The sequence below is a fragment of the Falco punctatus genome (assembly GCF_963210335.1).
Source record: "Falco punctatus genome assembly, chromosome: 8".
In the NCBI taxonomy this organism is placed as follows: Eukaryota; Metazoa; Chordata; class Aves; order Falconiformes; family Falconidae; genus Falco; species Falco punctatus.
This window is the reverse complement of record NC_137588.1, coordinates 6,356,524-6,378,696: the sequence shown is the minus strand read 5'-3', so window position 1 is coordinate 6,378,696 and position 22,173 is coordinate 6,356,524. Positions and strand designations below refer to the sequence as shown.

General features: G+C 51.5%; 2 protein-coding genes across 10 annotated transcripts in view; both read left to right on the top strand.

Annotated features, from left to right (window-relative positions):
* LOC308068507 (aryl hydrocarbon receptor-like) overlaps positions 1 to 15,093 on the top strand; it is a 28,424-nt gene extending 13,331 nt beyond the window's left edge. For 2 of the 8 annotated variants that reach the window (XM_080399238.1, XM_080399236.1), the window contains exons 4-9: positions 4,766 to 4,855; positions 5,807 to 6,286; positions 7,113 to 7,315; positions 7,428 to 7,537; positions 7,870 to 8,011; positions 8,663 to 11,840. In XM_080399238.1, coding sequence (XP_080255364.1) covers positions 4,766 to 4,855; positions 5,807 to 6,286; positions 7,113 to 7,315; positions 7,428 to 7,537; positions 7,870 to 8,011; positions 8,663 to 10,442 — 2,805 coding nt within the window. In that variant the 3' untranslated portion in view covers positions 10,443 to 11,840. Of the gene's footprint in view, positions 1 to 65; positions 4,856 to 5,806; positions 6,287 to 7,112; positions 7,316 to 7,427; positions 7,538 to 7,869; positions 8,012 to 8,662 lie in introns of those variants that run through there. The other 6 variants (XM_080399240.1, XM_080399237.1, XM_080399241.1 and 3 more) reach the window with 6 other exon arrangements.
* Positions 15,094 to 15,202: 109 nt separating this feature from the next.
* Positions 15,203 to 22,173, top strand: part of COL18A1 (collagen type XVIII alpha 1 chain) — a 72,253-nt gene continuing 65,282 nt past the window's right edge. The window contains exons 1-2 of one of the 2 annotated variants that reach the window (XM_080399233.1): positions 15,203 to 16,551; positions 17,886 to 17,979. The gene's annotated coding sequence lies outside the window, so the exon portion shown is untranslated. Of the gene's footprint in view, positions 17,980 to 22,173 lie in introns of both variants that reach the window. The other variant, XM_080399232.1, reaches the window with a different exon arrangement.

Below are 22,173 nucleotides of genomic sequence, written 5' to 3'. Positions count from 1 at the left end.
CCTCTCCCTGGCAGATGCCTTCGAGTGATTTTCCTCTTTTCCCCTTTCCAGCTCCTTTGAATTTTACCCAAAGAGCAGGCTGTTCTGTTGTTGATTTCAGGGTGTTTTGGTGCAGCAGTGATTTCACATGGCGTAGCTCATAGTGCTTCTGACTGAGCAGAGGTTCAAGACCTCTTTAGGTCCCTGGGGCAGAAACTGTGTTGCTTTCCCCCTCGTTTTCCCATCCTTCCTGGAGAAAATTGCCATCTGTAAATTGGCTGTGTGTAATAAACCCTCCATCTGGGTGGAAGCAGCGCTGAATTTCTGAGCACAGAGTTTCAGCTCTTCTGCTTCTCTGCCCTCTCATGTAAATGGGCCATAGGTGTAACATGGAAGCCAAGCAGAGCAAGATGTTTTAAGTTTGGTTTTCGGTATGAGCACACTGGTGCCGACTTGGGGGTGTTTCTCAAATGCTGGTGAAAATAGGGAAGAAAATGTCATGGAAGTCTTCCCTGATTTTCAGGCAGTGATGCATGACACCGGGCACCTAGACAGGTACTGATGGGCCATATGCTCAGCCCATATACACAGGGTATGTGGCTGTACCCCAGGAGCTCTACGAGAGGCATATATTTGGCTCCTTTGGTGATGCTGGAGGCGACGCTGGCGATGCTGCAGCGTGGCTGGGCTGAGCCTGCTGCTTCCATGGTTTATTCAGAGACGCCAGGAGATGACCTTCTGTCTACAGCCTGTGCACAGTGAATAGGAAGAGGTCAGACTCCAGCAGCGCAAGGTCCTGCAAGGACGCAGGTCCCCCCTTCCCGCCTGGCACCAAAGCACAGGCTGCAGCACTGTCCCCTGCCTAGCTGTTGTCCGGAGCGGGCCAAGCACGCTGGCCAGCCCCAACTCCTATCTAAAAGTTCACTCAACAGTAAGTGTAATTACTGTCCTGCTTGAGAGCTGGGGAGCCAGGATCTGTGTCTAGTGAGAGAAATGCTAAAGCTAGGCTGGTTAATAACCAAAAACCTGAGGGTTTTCTGCTGTGGATATAACAAAACGGTGCTTGGCAGAGAATGCTGGGGGTTGATGTCCTACTCATTAATTCCTCCCAGTTTGATGTCATCCTTTTAGAGGTACTGAGCTGGGTGTTAAATGCTCTGGGTTTAGGTTTGGCTCTCCCGGGGGTCTGTATGCATGCTGCTGGATGTGGCAGGGAGTCAGGACCTGCCTCTGCTTCCCAAGGAAACACTCCTACATGTTTATACAACTACTGCCACCCGGTGTGCCACCTTTGACATCCAAACTTCCTTTGTCTCAACTCTTGGTCCACCCAGATTCTTCCCTTCCCCTCCCCTAATTTCCCAGCTTTACTTTTTTTGGTCTGGCCTTTTGACCAAGGCTCTCTCCAGGAGCAATCTCAGCAAGAGGAAGGTAGCTTAAACTGAGTCTGGGCATGAAAATCCCTCTAACAGTACTAAGACCTTAGCAAGGTTGAGAACTGAGTGGAGCATCTCTGCCCAGGTGCACGGTGATGCAGGTACACACTGCTGGCTGCAGGGTATTGAATCTGCCTGCTGGTCAGTGCCCTGAGGGAAGAACAGAGTGCTGCAAGATGTTGCTTACTCCTGCTGCAGCAGAGTAATGCCTCTGAAGCTGCTCAAGGGTTAAAGTGCATTTCGCAGCACTAATTAACCTCTGCAGCAGATTCCCACACACTGAGGTCAATCCCAGTAAATAGAGAGAGCGTTTGTGCCCAGAATAAAGGGAAGGCGAGGGGGGAGAAACACCGACCTGGACAATGAAACAGGAGTTGGCAGCAACAATAGCTGGACTTGGCTGAGACTACACGCTAGACCCTAATTAATCCTGATGTCTATACATTACAAAGTGGGGGAAACAGGCCAGGGCTGGCTACTGTGGCTTCCCTGCCTGCAGCCAAGTCAGTGGTACAAGACATTTTTGGCTCTGGACAGCCATGGGGCTTCTGGGGTCTGTGCTGCAGGAAGATCCCTGCCTTCTAGAGGGCCCCTGCTTCAGGCTGGCAGGAGTGTCCCCATGGGGACCTCTTGCCCTTAGGGAGCGGTGTCCGGGTACTGCTGTCATGACAGTGAAAGCTGTGCAGCTTCTGGGAAGCTAAACTGGTGATTTCCTTGGGTTTTCATGGCCATTGCTCTTAGGCAGCATCATGGGCTTGAAGGTGCTTACTGGAAGTCTATCGGGCTCATTTCAGAGCTGGGGAAAAGTGAGTCACAGAGTGATGCCTTCCACTCAGGGTCAGGGGGAGACTCCCATGGACCGGCTCCCAGCCCTGGCAAGGTGATGACAAGGTCTTCAAAGCATGGGGCTCTGTGCCAGAAAGGCTTGCTCCCCATGGTTGGCAAAGGTTGGTGCAGTGCCTGTGTGCCTGCAGCACTTAGGGCTACTCCCCTGGATCCTGCTGGTGCCTGTGGTAGCAATGTTCTGCATATCAGCTCCTGCCTGGTGCCAGAAAGCAGGGATGAAAAGCCAGGGCTCCTGGGACAGCAGCTACACTCCCAAACTGGTAGGGAAGCTCCTCCGCACCTTCTAAACTGCATGGATCTCCAGGTGCAAAGGACACTGTCGGCCAGCACCCTGGTCCCTTCTACCGTGTCCTTTCCTGCTAGCCCTGGGGCTGCTCGCTCAGAGAAAACACCCAAATTACTTCCCAAATTTGAGGGATGAGCCCTTCCTGAGGAAGACGAAGGCTCTGAGCAGCTCAGTCCATTGCTGCCAGGAAATGCAATGCTCCCTTGGATATTGACTTTGCAGTCCTGGAGCTCGAGGAGAGGATGGAAGGGCCAGTGAACTGTAAAATATGTAAGTTGTGTAACATTAAAAATGCATCAGAAATTTCAGATTGATGGCTGCATTTGCTGTTTTCTGTGGGGCAGGTTTAGCGCTTCGAACCTGCATGGGTGAAGCAGCTTGAGTATTTCTTTTGTGAGAACAGAGCACAGCATTCAGCCTGTTTGGGTGGAGGGCGTGCACGAATGAGCGTGTGCTCCAGGACAGACTGTTGCCGTTGTGTAAATCTGCACACCACGCAGAGAGAGCGCTCCAGAGGAAGAGGAGCATGGCTGGGAGCATCTTGTGGCTAACACATGCATCCCAGGCACAGGTGGCTGCAGACATCCCTTTTCGCCATGACCACGGATGCATGGTCCTTTTGCTGCTGTGTGGTGCTTTGGAAGGACAGTGCTGTACAGGGTGGATGAGTGCCTTGCAGCAGGTTGTTGCTGGTTGTGAGTTTGGGGTGAATAATTTATTTGCCGGAAGGAGAAGGTGCTCTGAGGTCAACCAGTGATTCTGTGGTTTTCCCCAAAGTCCAGGGATCAGACTCAGCCTGTCCTCCCTCCTGTTTTGGAAGAAAATGGCTTTTCAGAAATCAGATGGTTTTGATATGGTTTCAAAACCCATACTCTTATTCTTTAGTTTTCACCTTTCCCATTTTCACTGGTTAAAGCTCTTTGCAGCATTGGGTTGGCCACCTCAACCGCAGGGTGATTGATGGATGCTGGAGGAGGGAGAGAGCAATGGAGATAACACCTTTCTTGCCTTGTTCCTTGTCCACAGACAGCCCAGGTAGGCATGCCACGGTCTTTCTCCAGGTCTCTCCCCTGGCAGCTGGCAGGGACAGGAGGGATGCAAATGAAGCCAGGAGCTGGGTGGGTTTCTCCCAAACCAGCAGGAGTATCCCCATCCACATGGGCCAAGCAGCAGCAGGGAATGCGCAGCCAACGCTGGCAGCATGCAGCCATCTGCAGTGGGTTTGCTCTTCACTGAACATCCCCCTGCTGCATTTCCAGCCTCACGCTGTCCTAAGCCACGTGCAGCTGCCCAGACCCTCCTGGGTGGTGGGGAGGACGGGAACCACGTGAGCAGAGCCACCCAGGTAGATGCGGTTCAACATTAAATGCAGCCGACATGAAACGCTGTTTTGATTCAAGGTTGTCAGAAAGGCTTGTTTCCGCCAGAATACCAGAATGGACCAGTGCCTGATGGTGTCCGGTTTCGTTCCGCAAGCAGTTCTGAGATTTGTATTTGCTCTTCGCATAGGATGAGTATAAATGTCCAAATCTGAGTCTGAGTGAACACTTCCGGGATGGAAGCAAAGTTTTCCATCAGTTTGGATTAGGATACGCTTGGGCAGCTGTACGGAAGAGCTACGTGACCTCAGAGAAACCCAGCAGAAGGTACCATCTGTTTTTGCGGTGAGAACAGCTCTGCCGGTGTTGATCCCCGGTTTTGTCCAGCCAGCCTTCAGCTGGTGGAGTTTATTCAAGCAAGGCAGAGCAGAGGAAAACCTGCGAATGAGCTGCAGGCCTTGACCTCTGCTCGGTAAAGCAGACGTGTCAGGGCTGCAGAGACCTGTGTTTTAGGCACACGTGCTCTGGCATCGTGGCAGGGTACGTGTGTAGAGGCAATTGCAAGGAGGGAGGTACCTGGTGCTGTTCCCACCCTGCAGGAAGAGTATGAAAAGAAGCTGCTTGACCAGTGCATTGGAGGATTTCGTGAGAGCCAGGGCTGTACCCACTGTTACAACAGCGAGATGCCATTGGGAAGGGTGTCCTTTCCTTCCAGGGCTTCCCGTGCTTTGTCTCCTGCCTTACACCTTTCTCTTGGTGGAGCAGTGGCTCAGTTGCCTGCTAGCTGGGACCGGACAGGACTTGGGTGACCAGTGTTTGAGCAGAATGAGGCTCACCATCCTGCCAGAAAAGGGTGATGAGAGCATGGGTTGTACCTGCTGATCTCCTCCCTCTCCTAGGCGCTCAACGGCTTCGTGCTGGTGGTTACATCAGAAGGACTGATATTTTACTCCTCGCATACAATACAGGACTATCTGGGATTTCATCAGGTTGGTGGGACACCTCTGACTTGCCGCGGTGGGTATGCAGAGTGGGTTCTTCCTTGGTGGTGGAGAATAGCCCCAGGTTCCTTGCAGGGAGGAAGCTTTGCAGGGATCACAGGGTCTTGGGAGGCTGCATGGGGCTTTTCCTTCATCTTGTAAATCTGGACCCCGTGTTGCCAGTTGTGGTCACTGGGAGGCATCAAAGCAACTTTGGTAGCCCACAGATGCTTTCCACCAGCCACCCTGATGGGCTATGAGGTTCATGGCCCCGCTGTGTAATGCCATGGGGAGATGCCTGGGGTTCCCTACCCAATTTGCCTCTGGGTGACCCCTGGTAAATCCCATATGGCTCCAATGCTTTGTGGTTATCTGGGCACCCGGGTAACCTGGAAGGCACTAGGTCAGGTTTACGGGGAAGTGGGACTTACCTACTTAATTACTGTGGTTTGGTGTTGCTCCCACACATCTGGCTTTCCCCAGCATCTGGGGTAGATAAGAATTGTCCACCTGGGCAGAGCGAGCAAGTCCCGGAGCAGATGCCTTGCTCTCTCGGAAACAGTGGTGGGATGGGGTGGCTTTGCTGCTGGTTTATTCCCAAACCTATGCTTTCATCTCATCCCGTAAGTCAGCACTAGGATTTTGAAGGACACCACATTACAGAGATGAGTGTGTCAGAGGGGAGCTGTATTGCAGATGCTAGTGGCTCTTTAGGATGGAGGGGAGGTCTGCCTCAACATGGGCAAGGCGTCCTTAGAGCCAGATATGTTATCTGTTCACACCAGCATTAGCTCTGGTGGAAGATGTCCAACCTCATTCAGCCAGGGACCTAGCTGAGCAACCAGGGAAACTGGATAAGATAAGGCCCACTGGGGCTGTGACGGACTGTTTCCAAGTGGGATGTGAAAACTAGTGCCTGGGGACAGGCTGCAGAGCTCACACGCTGCTTTTTTCCTCTAGACAGATGTCATGCACCAGAGCGTCTTCGAGCTGATCCACACCGAGGACCAGCAGGAATTCAGACGCAACCTCCACTGGGCCCTCAACCCATCCCACGCACCCGAGGGTGAGCCTTCTCCAGAAGGTAAACAGAGGCTGGGAGCCAGGCATCCTGGTTGGCACAAGATGTGTAGCTCCCCACATAGACTGGGGAGGCCAGCTCCCTGCCACGGCTTCATCCAAACATTATGGCTTTCCCTGAGTTTCTGGTGCTGTGCTGTGCAAACTATTGCAGTGCCTGATGCTGGGACCTCCAGCCCTCGCTGGGGGGGATCGTTGTTGCTCCTTTCTCAGTCCCTCTCTCTCCCAGGGGGGAAGAGCCTCGGCTCTTCTGCTGTCGCCTACAAACCAGATCAACTGCCCCCAGAAAACTCCTCCTTTCTGGAAAGGAGCTTCGTGTGCCGCTTTCGCTGCCTCCTGGATAATTCCTCCGGCTTCCTGGTGAGTACAGACCCGTGCTGTGACCTCCATAGCAGGAGGGGGGTGCAGGCTTGCCCCAGGGGGTTCGTGCCACTACTGAAGCATACAAGTTGGCTTTGAAAGATGCAGCACTCCTTTCTGCCATATACAGCACCTGTCTGTCTCAACAAGAAGGTATTTCTGCAGGTTTTCATAGGTTTGGTCTGTACCTACAGCCTCTCCATGTGGGTTTTGTTCCTCTCCTCACAGAGATGCTGAATCTTGAACAAAAAGTGCTTTTTCTCTACACATTTTGCTAGGTTTTTGTTAAAGGCATGTCTTGAGACCACGTGGGTGGTGTTCATTCCTCCTTCTCTCTGCTGCAAGTTGATGGGGTTCTTGCCTTCATAACCATGGGTTCAGCAGCCCTGTTTCTCCTTCTCATACTGCTTTAGTCTGGAAACTCAATACGCAGAGTCCTGGTTGTCCCCTGTTTACAAGCAATCTGTGATTCCTGATGGGGCTGTGAAATAGCCTAGTTATAATGCAAAGCAGCTGGTGCATTGCATGATGCCCTGATGCAACTGCAGCGTGTGCTCTGTCCTGCAACTGCCGTGTGTTCAAGCCCCAGGCCAGCAGTGAGCAGCTGCAGGGGAAGAAAGCAGTGGGCTGCTGCTGTGGGGAGCTCAGCGTGGGATCCCTTTGATCCTCGTATTTTAGTGGGGAGCACTGGAGTTGCAAGAGACTAGTCACAAGGATTGTTTGCATCAACTCTGCAGCAAGACGGCCTGCTTTCCATGCAGCTCTCCTCCCTCTCTTCTCTCTCCATCCAATTTTCTGTGTGACACTGTGTGACTTCTCTTCCCAGGCTTTAAACCTTCAAGGCAGGCTGAAGTTCCTTCATGGGCAGAACAAAAAGTCTGAAGATGGGTCCATACTGCCACCCCAGCTTGCTCTCTTCGCTATCTCCACACCCTTGCAGCCCCCATCCATCCTGCAGATCCGAACCAAGAACATGATCTTCAGGACGAAGCACAAGCTGGACTTCACCCCCTTGGCGTGTGATGCCAAGTAAGCAGCAGAGCTGATTTGGGGGCTTCCAGTGTGCCATTCCATACCCTGCCTGGGTGATGTCCCACCCCAGCTCTGCCTCTGGGCTGGGTGCATTCTCGGTCTCTCACAGGGGGAAGATCGTTTTGGGCTACACTGAGGCGGAGCTGCGGATGTGTGGCACCGGCTACCAGTTTGTCCATGCCGCCGACATGCTGTACTGTGCTGAGAACCACGTCAGAAGTAAGAGTCCCTTCTGTGCCCACCTCTGAGGCTGATGAGTGGGCTGGGACTATGAGCAGCTCTGTCGGCTGCCACGTTGAACCCAGCAGCTCTTTTCCCATAGGATGCTTTGCTTTATGCTTTACTGTGATGCTTTTGCCACTGTGGGGAGCTTAGGGTGGAGCGTAGTGCGGGGTATTTAGCTGGGATGGTGTCCCCTGCATGTGCCAGCCATGCTGCTGCTATGACCCCACCTGCTTATGATCCCAGATGGAAATGGCAGTGTCACTGGAGGCAGCTCTGTCTCTGGTGACGTGCTGACAGCCCTCAGCATGCGTGCTTCCTCCTGACAGTGATGAAGACGGGAGAGAGTGGCCTGACGGTCTTCCGCCTGCTGACGAAGGAGAATCGCTGGAAATGGGTGCAGGCCAACGCGCGGCTCGTCTACAAGAACGGCAAGCCTGAGTACATCATTGTCACACAGAGACCCCTTGTGTAAGTGCCGTCTGGGTCAGCCCAGCCTGGGATGTGACTTTTTCCATCAGTGTGGGCTCTGGGATGCCCCAAGCAGGGAAAGATGTTTAGTTTGTCATTGTTTCTTGTGCCTTTTAAAGGAGCAGCTGTAGGATACTGTGCTTTGATGCTTTTCAGTCATATCCCCCTCTGCAAGGCAACCTCACACCCCTGCCCTGGTGTACTGGGTGCCGGTCCAGGCTTGCCCTGGGGAGACTGGTGGTGGCTCTCCAGCAGCTGTACGGACATGTGGGTGCAGGAATAGCAAGGACCTCAAATGTGGCTGCTGTATAGCAGCAGCCTGACATCTCTGTCCTAAGGGGTGACCGCAGCATAGATGAGAAGGGAAAAGGTGTGACTTGGGCCTGGTAGAGCTGTGTTACCTTTTGTGTTTTATGTATGATCTTGGTTATGCTAAAGATATGTGGGTTTATGTGTGTGTGTGTATAAAAATATGTATGAGTGTGTGTAGCTGTACATAAATGCATGTGTGTGTGGTTCTGCTCAGCACGTGTGTGCTGGTCAGAGCAAAAGGGCTTTGGCTTGAAGGAATCACAGTTATCCATTGCAGAAGCACTTTGCAGGGTGTGTTTGTGCACGTGCAACCCACAGTCTCCTCTTCCCGCCCTGCAGAGATGAAGAAGGAGGAGAGCACCTTCGGAAACGGTCCATGCATCTTCCCTTTACCTTTGCTACAGGAGAGGCGCTCTTATACCAAAGCGCTTACCCTCTCCCGGGCTTCCACGACCCTTTCCAGAGCAAAGGGAAAACCAGCAAGTCCAAGAAGACCACCCAAACCCATGGAGGGCGCTCCCAGAAGAATGGTGTTGACCCCAGTTCTCTGCTGGGTGCCATGATGCAACAGAACAAGGCAGTGTACGCCTCCCATCCAGCTCCCACATCTAACCACTCCTTCAGCAGCAGTTTTGTGGACCACCTAGAGGATGTGTCCTTGCTGGATGCAGGAAGAGATACCTGGAGTACAGGTGCTGCTCCGGTTTCTTCAAGGGGGGACAGCCTCAAAGAGGAGCTGGTGGATGTGCAGCAGGAGGACCCTCTCTTGGCCACCCTGGACTCACTCTCAATTAAGAGTGACGAGAGCTGTTCCAACAATGAGCTCTTCAGTGCACTGGAGGGCCTGGGGTTGAATGCTGAGGACCTGGAGCTCCTGCTGCTGGACGAGAAAATGGTGATGGTCAATATGGACCCTGACCACACCCGGTCCCTGAACGACTGCCTGGCCAGCAACGAGATTCTCTCCTACATCCACGCAACTCTGGTGAACAAGCATGAGGAAGGGCAACAGGTCTGCCCCCTGCCAGGCACATCCCCAAGCCCAGGTGGAGGCACTGCTACATACCAGGCCCACGCAGAGAATGAGGACACGCGGTACCTGCCCCAGCATGTGGTACAGCCCGACATTGCCCCGAGCCAGCCCCCTGCCCCGCTGTGGGAACAGCCCCTCCACACGGTGCCGGGGCAGCCGCCCCCGCTGCTGCCGGAGCTGGCTGAGGGGGAAGAGCTGGGTGACGGCGTGCAGTGGAGGCCAGCTGGGGAGGAGGTTCTGCTCCGCTTCCTCCAGCCAACATGGGGCACCCCATGGGACAAGATGCCCAGCTCACCCTCAACAGATCCCTGCCTGCAGGAGCCACCCAGTGCTCGGCAGCTGGAGTGTGACTTCCTGGCCATGCCGCCCACCCAAGAGGATGCTCGCCAGTCCTTCTCCCTGCCCTGCCAGGGCCGTGTGGGACCGGCCAGCCAGCCGAAACACCGTCACTTGCTGATGAATGGGTTGTGCAGCCACAGCCCTGACTCCACTCCACACCTCCTTCCCAGCAGCAGCCCCAGCCCATGGCAGGACTATGTTTCCCCGCTCCTGGGGTCCCCAGCTCAGCCTGCTTTTTATGGCATCAGCCAAGACTTGATCTCCCAGCACCAGGGCTGCTTGGGTCCAGGGCCTGGGGCGCCAGCGGTACACTTAAACCTGAACAGATTATGCAGCGCTGAAACTGTGGGCAGCGGCAGTGGGGGATCCCAGGAAGAGAGAGCTCCATACTCCAGTCTTTTCTCCCCCTCCTCATACCAGCTTATTCCTGATAAGCATCTGAGCCCTGTTCCCTCCATGCCCCAGCACCCTTTTTCTAGCTCAGCTGCAGGGCGCTTTGGGAGCATCGGCAGCCCTCTGGAGATTCCTGTGAGCTCCTACGGGACATACGCCTCCGCGCTGTGCCAGGAGAGCAGGCGCAGGGTAAGGGCCTTTCTCCACTCTTGTGCTCAGTGTTTTCTGGGCTGGTATTTCCTGGGGGTCTCAGCACAGGGAGGCATGCGTTGTCTGGTCGGTAGACAGGAGTCGCCTTGGTCTAGCCGGTGTGCGGCCAGAAAGGAAGACTTTAGGAGCTTTCCTTTGCACTAAGAGTTGAAGAGCAGAACATCAGAGTGTGGGTTATTCCCTTTAGAAGGTGGCTGTCTCTGGGTCTGATTTCCATATGGTTTGTTTAATTGCCATTTCTGTACAGGGAGTTTTTCCAGCCATGTGCTGGTAAGCTTTGATAGGTGGTACAAAGCACATGTGAGATGAAGATCTTCTGTACCATAAGGCTTTTCCTTTGTGGAAGTGTACCCTGGCCTGGGCACAACCCCTGTTGAGAGCCTGTCTGGCTTGGTGCTAGCCCTCCAGCGTCACAAGGCGAGGTCTGCAGCCTTGGATCTGAGTGTCACAGTGCCCTTCAGGGCCTGTCCTCGCAAGTGACTCCCCTGGAATTGGGGCCAACAGCCCAAAGCGGGGCTGCTTGGGGAGGGCATAGGGAGTGAAAGCTGCCTGGCCCTTTCCCTTCTCCCTGATGCAGATGCTGTGCATGTCTGTAAGGACCATCAGCTTTCTGGGCTGGGGCTGGCAGCATGGAGAGCTGGTCTAAGTCCTGGAGGAGCCTGTCCCTGCAGCAGTACTTCCCCAGCCCATGGCACCACCAAGCAGGGTGAGATGTCTAGGGTCTGTCTTGCCTCCCTGCTTACCCAGCCCTGCTCTGGTGATTACTATCCCCAGGGCAGCTTGTTGCTTCGTGCCAGACATCTTCTCTTACTGGAGGGGTGCCCTGCTGTCTCACAGGCATCTCTGCATTAACCTCAAGTCCTCCCGTTATCCATCTCCTCCAATACCAGGCACTTTCTAGCTCTGTTTAAGAACTTGACTCCGGCCCTGCATAGAGGTTTGGGAGCTTGTAGGACCAGCAAACAGCCCCTACACATCCCTAGTGCCTGGTGCCTGCCTTGTGTGGCTGGCGTGGTTTTGGCTTGCCAGGAGTGTAGCAAGGGTGCAAGACCCAGGTGCTTGCTTCAGATGCAGTCCAGGTGCTGGTGATCTACAGACAGGTTTCGTGAGTGAGCTGCAGGGCTGTGGTACCTGGGCAGGCTCTGCAGAGGTCAGTTAGCAGGTCAGTAGGTGAAAGTCAGTGCTAGCTGAGGAGGTTGGATGCACTTGCTTTCTGTGTGCTTTCAGTCTCTTGTCAATGAAGCAGTGGGTCAGCATTTGTAGAGAGGACCTGGGGGAAGGTGTGGGGACCTGCATGGGGTCACTGCCAAGCCCCTGTGCCACCAGGGGTGGTATGGCAGGAGCAGACCTGCTCCCCCCTCCGACCAGCCTCCTCTGGGCATCAGCCTGACCAGTGCTAGTAAAACCCTGCAAAACGCTTCAACACGCTGTTTTCTCTCTCTTCTCCTAGCCCGAAAGCAGCTGTGTTTTGCCCAGCTCTCCCATGGGACACCCTGGAGACCACCCAATGCTGGGGGGGAGCCTGGCTCCCCCCTGCCAGCCACATCCCCGGGCAGAAGCGCTGCCAGATCACCCTCATGCCTCCAGCGGTGACTTCTGTCTCTAGGAGAGAAAGACTGGAATGGACAAAGCAGGACTATTCCCTGGGGAAGGAGCTGCCTTCAAGTTGTAGATGACAAGCCTTCCCCGCCACACATGTCCTGCCATTGCTATTGAAGTTGGTCGCTTTGGTTCAGCTGGACTTTTTGCTTTTCTTTTTTTTTTTTTTTTTTATTTTTTATCAACTTCCCACCATCCTGCCCCTGCTGAGGCTCCCTGTGCCAGCTCTGTGGAGTGTCCCTGGCCTGGGGAGGGCAGTAACAGGCAGCAGGGCTGGAAGGCAGATTTCCCTAGGGCACAGGAGCAAGCTGGGCTGTGATGTGGTTCAGCCGGTTCACGCGGCCTCATCTTTATCTCATGGTGTTCAAGAGTTGTGTGGCTCTTGGTCAGCTGGAGGATCTTGGAGCGCATTTGTCACTTGCTGTCTCTCATCCTACCCACCCAACCTCCTTACTCGTGTTTCCCTGGTGGGGCAAGTGTCTGCCCATCGTGCTTGCACATCTTACTGGGAGTCAACTTAGAAACGTTGGGGCCTGTTATGGTTGCTGCAGTCTTTTAAATTACATTTGGAGACTAACTGTTGCTCTGAAAGGAAAGACAGGCTTGCTTTCTATCACCAGCCAGGTTTCTGCATTGAAGGTGTGATGTTTGTGTGGCAAATCCCACACTTTGCTGTGAAGCCAGTGAGCAAGCTCTCCATCGCACCAGTCTTTGCAGTTCCGCTGTTAACTGAGTACATTTTTGGGTGCGTTTTGCCAGGCTTTTGGAAACATAGGCTGCTCCTATGGCTGTTGCTTGGCTCCCATGGTTTGGTAGTCCCCAGCAGTGCCTGTGCAAGGCAGCCCTCACCCCAAAAGACAGGCAGGTTTCTGATGGCTAATGTCCTCCAGCTTCACGAAAGCTTTGCATTTACATGCATGATCCAACACAGATGCAAGACTCATCTGTTAAAAAAAAAAAAAAAGAGAGAGAGAAGGCAGATTTTAACCTCTGATATTAAATATCCTGCCATTCCAGCCAGACACCTGTGGCTGTGGCCAAACTGTACAGATATTGCCTGTTTTATAAAGAAAGTGAACCCTGATTTGTGTTCTTGTGTTGCGCTGGTCCTTCCCCATCCCAGGTTTTCCTGTGTCCCAGATGTTCCCATTTGTTAGGATCCAGATTAGAGCTCCTGTAGCAAACACCCTGGGTATTGCTGTACTGTATGTGACATGCCCAGGTAGGCTGATAAGCAAATTTTCTCCTGGGTGATGGGGTCTGAAGTACCTGAGCAGGCAGCAGAGTCATTCACAAACAGCAGGAGCAGGCTGGCATTGTCATGTAAGCCATACCTTGCATCTGTGCCTAAAAAGATTGCAGATAAGTAATGGAGCTGCCTAACATACGGAGAATATTTCAGATTTACTGTAAAAAAAAAAAAGTTTCCAGTAAGCTAAAAAAAAAAAAAAAGTATAATGAGACTTAATTTTAAGTACTGATAGAGTGATATTTTCCCACAGAAAATAAGTACAGCCCATATGTATGTATATAATATGAGTTGACAGATTTATTTTTATGCCACTCCAGTGGAGGAAAAAACCCTCTTACCTTCCCAAAGTAGCATCCTATGGAATGAGACAAATTGGCTGTTCAAAAGATCGGAAGTACAGTGACCCTTTAAGAAACCTGACAAAGCATCATCCCTCCTCCCGCGTCTCCGGCTTTGGTTTCATGTGAACTTTTATCCTTTTCGTTTCAATAAATGGTTTTGGAACCTCAGCCCCTGCCATCTCCCTTGCTGGTTGTGTGTCTCTTCCCAGTCTCAAGCATGTCAGGGTTTGGCCAGCTGCAGTGTTGGAGCCCGGGTCTTGCCGCTGGTGACCCAGGACAGGAGCTGCAGCAAGGGAGACAGGCAGGGCTCACCCCTGCGTGGTAGAGGCAGTTGCAAGCTGTGCAATCAGGGTGGTTAAAGACCTTCTCCTGAGTGTTTCCCCCATCAGAGGAAGGCAGAGCCCCTCAAGGGTTCCTACAAAGGAGCTTTCTTAGCTTGTACCTGCTTCACCTGTTTCCTGAGAGTATGCCCAGGTCAAGTGGTGGAGAGAGCCCAGCCTGGGGACCTTTGTCCACTGCCTTCGGTGAAGAGCTGAGGTTTGCAAGGTTGAAGAAGGGGGCAGCTGAGCTTGCATGTGAGTCTGGTGTGCAGTCTGGTTTGGGCACTAGTCTCTGGCTCCTGCCAGCCCTGCCTGTAGGAAGCCCTCTGCTCAGGGAGATTTGAGCTGCTTCTAGGTGATGCTTATCCCTCGGCAACAAAAATTTCCTCTGTGTACAATTGCTCTTGGTTCAGTGCTGCTGTCCCATCTGATCCTGGGGACTGCCACTTGCAGGATGTGTAGCCTAGAAGAGCTGAAGGTGAAGGCATCGTTGGGATGGTGAGCAGCCAGGATTGCAGCCACTGCACCCCAGCAACACTCATAGCCTTTGGAAGGTTAAGTGCACAGCACCCATCTTCCAGCTCCTGCCATGGACGTGCCTGCAGCCCCACAAGTACCTGGAGAGCACTTTCCAAAGTGCTGGAGAGGTTGGTGGGCTGGGCCATGCAGTGGGCACAGCCGCTGCCTGTCCAGGTCATGAGCATCATCCCTTCATTGTGGGAGCATCTGTGGCCAGCTCCAGTGGGTGATGCCACCCGGTCGTCAAGGTGGGTTGTGGATTTGTACACCCTGGGAATGGGGCATTTCAGAGGGCTAGTGGGACAGCTTGTGACTCCTCTCTAGAGAAAGCAGACTTCTTGTGCCCCTTCTGTCCTTTGGGAATCAACAGGCACGTGGAGAGAGGTGATAGGTGGGATAGTGAGAAGCCAGGAGGTTAAAATCAGCTGATATACTGAATATTTAAATATCAGTATGTTTGGAGAGCTAGTACCCAGGGGTATTAAAAGAATCAGCTGAGTCTCTGATCTGATGATCTGAGTATCTGCTGATTTTAAAGGAATGGGGGGAAAAGCAAATATTCTGCCAGTATTTAGAAAGAATCAGGTGGGATAACTAGAGACCAGCAGGTCAGATCAGGTGGGTTTATATGGACCAGGGCAAATTCTCCAGAAGGGCAGCTGGTTGCTTTAAAGTGAAAAGCTTGCTCTTATTGTACAGTGTGGTCTTCATGCAAAATAATATTTGGGTGGGTTTTTTGTTTTTTTTTTTTGTTTTGTTTTGTTTTTCCAGTTAAAAAAAAAAAATCAGAAACAAGTTTGAAATTAACTGAGATATTTGATGGAGAAGGGTGAGCGTGTGGTTACAACAGACTTCTGCAAAAGCTTTTTGCTCAACCAGCATGACCTGATTTAAGAAGGTATCTGCAATATGCAGAACTAGAAGCTTCCTCTGGGCCAGGCCAGGAAAGCTCTCTTTCATACAGGAGTTTGAGGTGTGAGCTTTGCTCGGGTTGGGGGTAAAAGTGCCAAGTTTTCTATGAGGTAGTCATGCAGCCTTGCATATATAGTTATACAGAGATCTATCAAAATATAAAATGTATGTATTTATAAATTTATAAAATGTCTATATAATATAAAGTGTCTTTTAAGACAAACCAGCTGATGCTTTTCCCCTGTGATGTTTTTTATAAAATCTGGAAGTCAGAAAAACCACAGGTTTGGTTTGCTGAATATTAAATTTCAGAACATTCCCACCCCCACCTGGCACCTGCTTTTCCATAACAAGGCAGTATTGCAACTTTTCTTAAGTCTGATGGAGACAGGCTGGGAGAATTAGATCTTTTACAGTTTCTGTGCCCTGCTCTGCTTTTTCTCTCTTTTCTTTCCTAAGGAGTTGGCTATGGACAGCACCACACATGCTGACGGGGATGGAGGGACGGCCACTCTCAGCACAGTGGCACAGGCACCGAAGCATCCTTGCAGCTGCAGGTCACTGAATTCCAATGGTCCGTTGAATACCAAGTGTTGAGAACAACCTGACTGCTAGCAAACTTTCTCCTTGAGCCAGGTCCTGGACGTACAGGCAATCATACCATTGCCAAATACCCTGACTGATTTCTCCTCTTCCTTACCACTTGTCTCCACAGCCCCAGGGGCTTTCCAGCAGCCAAAGTGAGCTAGGGAGAACTTTGGCACCAGGGTGCTGTGATTTCCTCGACCACAGTGTCAATTTGCCCAGTGCTGTGTTTCTCTGAGGTCTGTGGAGCAAAAGCCATCATCTCTGCAGTGGGAGGTGTCCTGCAGCAGGTGCCCTCTGCTCTCCAAGGAGCCTGGCACATCCATAATTCATGCCCGTCCTCCCACCAGCTGCTGCTTGTCCTCCCCAGGGCTTTATGGCAATGACTTGCAACACACAGGACCAGCCCGAGGAGCCTGGCTGGAGCAAAACCTCCCACGTGAGCTGCAGCAAAGGAGAAGCCACCGTTCGGCATCCCGGCATCTGCAGCCTGCCCTGAGCCGTGGCAGTAGGAAAGTGGGGTCAGGCAGGTGGGCTGTTACGCTCTTGTTTGCAAACTTGGAGTGAGCTCTGTCTCGTGGGGTGTGTTCGTCCCTGAAGAGCTAGATGAGCCTGAGGAAAGTGTGAGAAAAGAGTATGAAGAGATTTGGGGATGCTTATGTAGCTCTGGGCTTGGATCTACCCAGGAAAGAGCAGGAAGAGCTGTGGTGCCTCCTGGCAGCAGGGTAAGACTTTTTTGGGTGGTCTTGCTCCAGCTGTACTAGGGAGGTGAAAACCCTACACCTGGCACTCTGCTCAGCCTACACCCTCCTAGCCCTACTGCCTCCATGGCCCAAGCCTGCCACGGAGTGTTTGGTGACTATTTGGTGCGGTTGTAAGCAGCCAAAACCACGTGACTTACGTGTGGATCCAAGAGAACTTATTGTTAGTCAAGTTAATGTTTGAACAGCCCAAGCAAAGGTTTATTTAGGTTCAGTTATGGTCTGAGTGCCTTGCCAGCACTGATGAGATGCAGCACCTTGCATGGGGAGATGGAGGTCAGCAGCAAGGAGGGGTTGAGCCTGGGTGAGCCCCATTGCCCTCTCAAAGAACAGCCCTTGGTATCCTCTCACCCCAACAGGGGATGTGGTTGACCTGGGAACAATGGTGAGAGTGTCAGGGCTCTGTTCAAGCCCTGCTGGATTATCACTGGGGAGGGAGCAGATTTAGCACTTCTAATGGCATGTGCACAAGGGAGGAGGAGAGCAAAGGGGATTTACTTTTTTCCTCTGCGTCTTTCTCCCTTGCCTTCATGCCCACCGTTTTCCCAAGCTGCAGCAAATGCCAGCCAGGGCAGGGGTCTGCGAGTCACAGCCTGCAGCAAAAGGAGGCTCCTGGCTTGAGCCAGCTGGGAGAGGTAACGTCTGCTGCTGCCTGCATCCATGCAGCTGAAAGCACTGGTCCCCAGACGGCATCACAGAGGCCAGGAGCAGATGTCTCCCAGGGCCCCAAAGCAGCGGAGAACAAGGTAAATATTTCTATAAAAGCTCAGCCTGGTGTTTGCCCACACCACGTACGTGCACCATCCATTATACATAGGGGCTGGAGCCGTGGGCAGCAGAGCAGAATGCTTTCTGATGGTTCATGCATTAAATAGAGATGAGGGAGGATGTAGGGAGGTGGTGTTCATTCACGCCTGGCCCGTGTCCTCTTCGTTGGCTGCAGCTTGATGCCAGAGGTGTGCTGAGCTCCTGTGGCAGGTGAGAGGAGAGCTGTGGACCAGGAGGAGAGAGGAGAGCTGACACCTGGGACAGTGGGTGTGAAGTTAACTAGTGTGTTCCTGGAGAACAGCTGAGGCACCTTTCACTTTGGTTTAAATAATTAAAAAAACAACTTAGACAAAGTAAAAAGACTCTCCTAATAGGCGGGTGCTTCAGACCATCTGAACGTGCAATGCTTTGTACCCAATACTGAGCTGAGTGGCCAGCCGTGTACACAGCCTTCTGTGGCCGTGATTTTCCTGTATGATGGCATGCCAGTCATCTGCCCAAAGACAGACATTTGTGTATCCTTTTGGTAGGTCCAAAGACTTTCCAAGCCTGACTGCTGATACAAAGAATGATGGAGCACATCAGCCATCATCCTGGAAGGAATGACCAGCTCACGGCTAGGAGGTACTTTTGAATAATGGGATTGTTGTTGTTGTTATTATTGTTGTTGTCATTGCTGCTGTATTATTATTATATTACCATCATCATTATTATTTTCTGGACCTAGGAAAGTTAGATTTGGATGGGCTGAAACTTTCCATGTTTGATATATGTGTGCGCCACAAAAAATAATCTTAACTCTAATATGAAATCTTTCTAAAGGAAATGTTTTCAGCTCCTCTGTTTAATTATTTCTTGCTGAAACTTACTTCAATTTACTTAATGGGGTTTAGAAAGCTGAAGTCAAAACTCACCACTCTGTTTAACCTACAGTGAAACATTTCTTTTCGACCCAGAGCATATTAGCTCTCATTTTATATTTCTTACCTTCTGCAAAGTTTGAAGAGACTTTAATTTTAGGTGGGCAGGAGGAACACCTACATGGGAGCGATTTAAATCACCAGAGGTGCCTGGGGACCAGCAACAGTGTGTCCAAGACAGGCAAGGACCCGACCTGCTGACATACCTGTAATGAAAGATGGCAACAGGGTGAAGTCAGCCTCTCCTGTGCCAGTCTTGCTCACCAGTGCAACACTAGTAGACTGGGGAGGCCAAGAAGGAGCACCTATCCTTCTCCAGCATTGATTCATGGAGGAGCACTGTCATTGCTCTTGCTTGGCTAATGTGCAGCTGTGATGGGATGGTTCCTCAGGAGCGTAAGCTTTGGCATCTGCAGACTCACCCCTTTTCCTGAGGGAGGTGAGGGGGGCTGCATTACTTTGTTCATTTGGACACCCCCCCCAGCATCACTGTGGCTGTGTCTGTTGGATCTCTTCTCCTGAGACTTTGCTGTTTCCGGAATGAACAGAATTAGCTTTATGCTAAACTCTAGCTAGCATCTGCTGATGTTGGAGTCACCAATGCCTGATTACTTTAACACTGTTTGTTGGCTACAACCGTGTGTTACTGTTCTCACCCCTTCTCCTGACATGTGGGCAGTCTGTTGTTGTTCTGCAACTGTGAGAAGCTCCTGCTTTTGCTAACAGATGTACTGCTGTTGTTACGTTGCTGATGTCTCCCACATGTCTTTCCACTGAGCAGAGAGGTGTTCCAGGGCTGTTTGGTGTCATGGTGTCCCATGTTTGCTTTGAATCCCGCCCCTGCCCCCCCTCCACCAAATCATTAATTCCCTTCTTCCTGGCCAGCTGTTAGCAGTGGTTGCTAAACCCTCAAACACATCTGAGAGGATTTCCAAACTGAACAGGTGGATCAAGTGTCATGTCTACCTTGCACAGTCCTCTGCATTGATGCTGGGCTCCAGCCCCAGCTGTTCCAGCTATCTCTAGTGGTTTTGGCTCTCCGGGGGAGGAAACGGCTCTTGCAAACTTGCCCAAGAACAGTTTGTGTCTCTGTGCTTGCTGCCTTTTCACGGGACGGTTCACGCCAGAAAAACCCTTGGCTTGAGTATGAAATAGCATTAGTGTTATAATTCCCAGCCCAATCTGATGGTGGCCTGGCCACACACGGGAAAGGGAATTGCAGCTCTAGAGGGAGAAGAGAATCCATTTGCACATTGGCCCTCTGCAAAATCAATAGCTGGTATTACTTTGCAGAAAGCAGAGCCCAGCATTAAAGGATCTAGCAAACAAACAATGCGACATCTGCACACAAAGTGGAGGAGCTCAGAGGTGGAATGAGCTCTACATCAACCCTAGGGACAGGAGTGACACCAAACCTGTCATCTCTGCTTCTGGTGAGGCTGTCGCAGTGTGTAGTGTCTTTGGAAGATCCTTGCTTTTGCTCAGATCTTGTTGCCTTCCTGTGGGTAGAGTTATTTGAGCTAATTTGTGGAGCATAACAGACACATTGGGCTGGACTCTTCTGAGGTGCGCTCTGAGTTACAGTGATCCCATGTGGTTCAGTTTACCCCCAAAGGGAGATCAGCAGCATTTTGCTGGGTCAGCTTTACCCCTGAATAGCAGCCTGTACAGAAACAGGCTTCTCTCCCACACGTGGAGAAGGAGGAGATTTTATGGGTTTGACCCCGGGGATTTACAGATTTGATCCTGCCCTTCAAGTACTTGCCTGCAGTTAATTTCAAAGTTGTTTTCCCAAGGTGTTCATATGCCTGGTAGCAGTTGACTCAGGAATCTTTTTCCCAGTGCAGGCAGGAAAGGAGCACTCCTGGGAGTCTGGTGGGACATTGGATGGTGCAGCCTCTAGCAGGGAGAGGGGCCCTCTGGAGCATCCCCCCATGGGACATGGCACCTGAGGGAGAGCAGGAGGAGACTCAGCAAAAGCTCAGCCCTCTCTTTCTGCTCTGCAGGAATAAAGTTCCTGCAGTGAAGGAGGCTTTGAAGAAAGGTGGAAGGGAAGCCAGGCAAGACTGTGGCAAGCTCAGAGAGGAACAGGCCAAGCATTATACGTGTTGGCTGTGCCCCTGTGGAGGTAATCTCATAGTTATTTTAGACTCCAGCTGGGAAGCAGCCCTGATCCCAGCTTTTGTAATATCCTGCCAAGCCCATGCTCCAAATCTGCTTTCGCTGGCTCTGAGCAAGGCAGACTGCGTGGTGAGAAGCTGCCAGCATCAATCGAGGTGAAAGACCTTTGCACTGCTCCATGCTGCTAGGTGTGCATTTGTGCTTTGCTGCCCATCTCAGAGCTCCTGGGAAAAGGCTGTGAGACCTTGGTCTTTTTTTTTTCTATTATATGCAGATTCAAACACAAAAACAGAGCAGTTGGATCCATGCCTCCTGATGCTGAGGAGTTCCTTGCTCCCCAAAACTATCCTGCACCAACATGGGAGCACTCTCTCATGCAAGACGCTTCTTAGCAAGATTGTCAGCAAAACAGACAACATTTCCGGGCTTTCTTGTGCTAATAATAGATGTGTTGGAGCTGGTTCACTTTCTAAATCTATGCAAACACAAGCAAAATCTAGACCCCTTGTCTCTAAGTGTTTCATTGAGTTCCTTAGCACACAAGCTCTTCAGAGGGGTCTGGCATCACTAAAGAAATGCAGACTGGATGGCATTTGGGCACCTTCTGCTTGTTTTTGGTCTGTGTCCTGGAAGTATGAGCAAGGTGCAAAGAAGCTCAAATCTGAGCTCCTCCCTGCCCATCAGCAGTGATGGCTGCTCCTTCAGCAGTATTTCTGTACCATCATTAGGTCTGGAGTGCATTACAAGCTTGTGATAGGGTTTCAGTTGCGTATTCTATCTCCTGGGTACATTGGCTACTTGTTTGAAGCATGCTTTGGGGTGTATTCAACCTCACCAGTTTCCTCAGTGATGTTCCTCAAGCAGCAAGACCAGGATGAATCAACTGCAACAGCTGCTGGTCTTCAGATGCCACAAGGATTTGAATCATTGCTGTTTCAACTAGGTCATGCTTTGATTTGGTGGGTTCTCAGAGCTGGATCAAGAAACACTTCTTTGAGTTTGGTTTTCTTTGTTTTCAGGATGAAAAAGCAAAACTCATCTGATTTGGGGGGGAAAGGGAGGACAGAAAGAATTTGGTTTATAGCTAGCTTTGCCTTCCTAGCCAAGTTCTTTAAGCAAGATAATTCTCTACATCTCTTGAAATACATTAAGTGTGGCTCCAGGGGCCATTGTGGAGACCCAGCACTATAAAAATGCAGATTTCATGGAAAGCCTTATGCACTGTGACAGTTTAAAGTACCCCCAAAGGGTGTTCACTCAGGCAGAAGCACACTTTATTTGAAGCATATTATGAATGAGACAGGAGAACAATTTGTTTGCTGGAGATGGGCAGCAGATCAATTAAGCAGAGCAGAGGGCACAGAGCAAGTCAATTTGCAAAGGGCAAAACAGAGAGGAGGTGGCTACACCCTGTCTGGCTTCCAGGGTGTCCTTCTCCTCTCTGCTGAGATGAGGTTGAGGAGTGAGGCTTCAGGATCCCAAGAGTCTGTGGCTTGTGGCGTGCTTGGATGCGTGTAGAGACTTACCTGCCCTGAGGAAGAGGTGCATGGTTGTGTGATGAGGTGACCAAGCAGTGGGCACCCTTCCAGGGGCATTGGAGCATCCCCTTGGCTCTGCTCTTCCTCCTGATTATCCTGATCATTTGGGCTGGGGGGGCATTTCTCGATGCGTTTTGACAGTTGCTGTGCTGTGAGTCAGCTGCTACGGTCCACAACCTGCTTTCCAGGTGGTAACAGCTCACTTACATGCAGATAATGGTATGCCCTAATTACTGGGA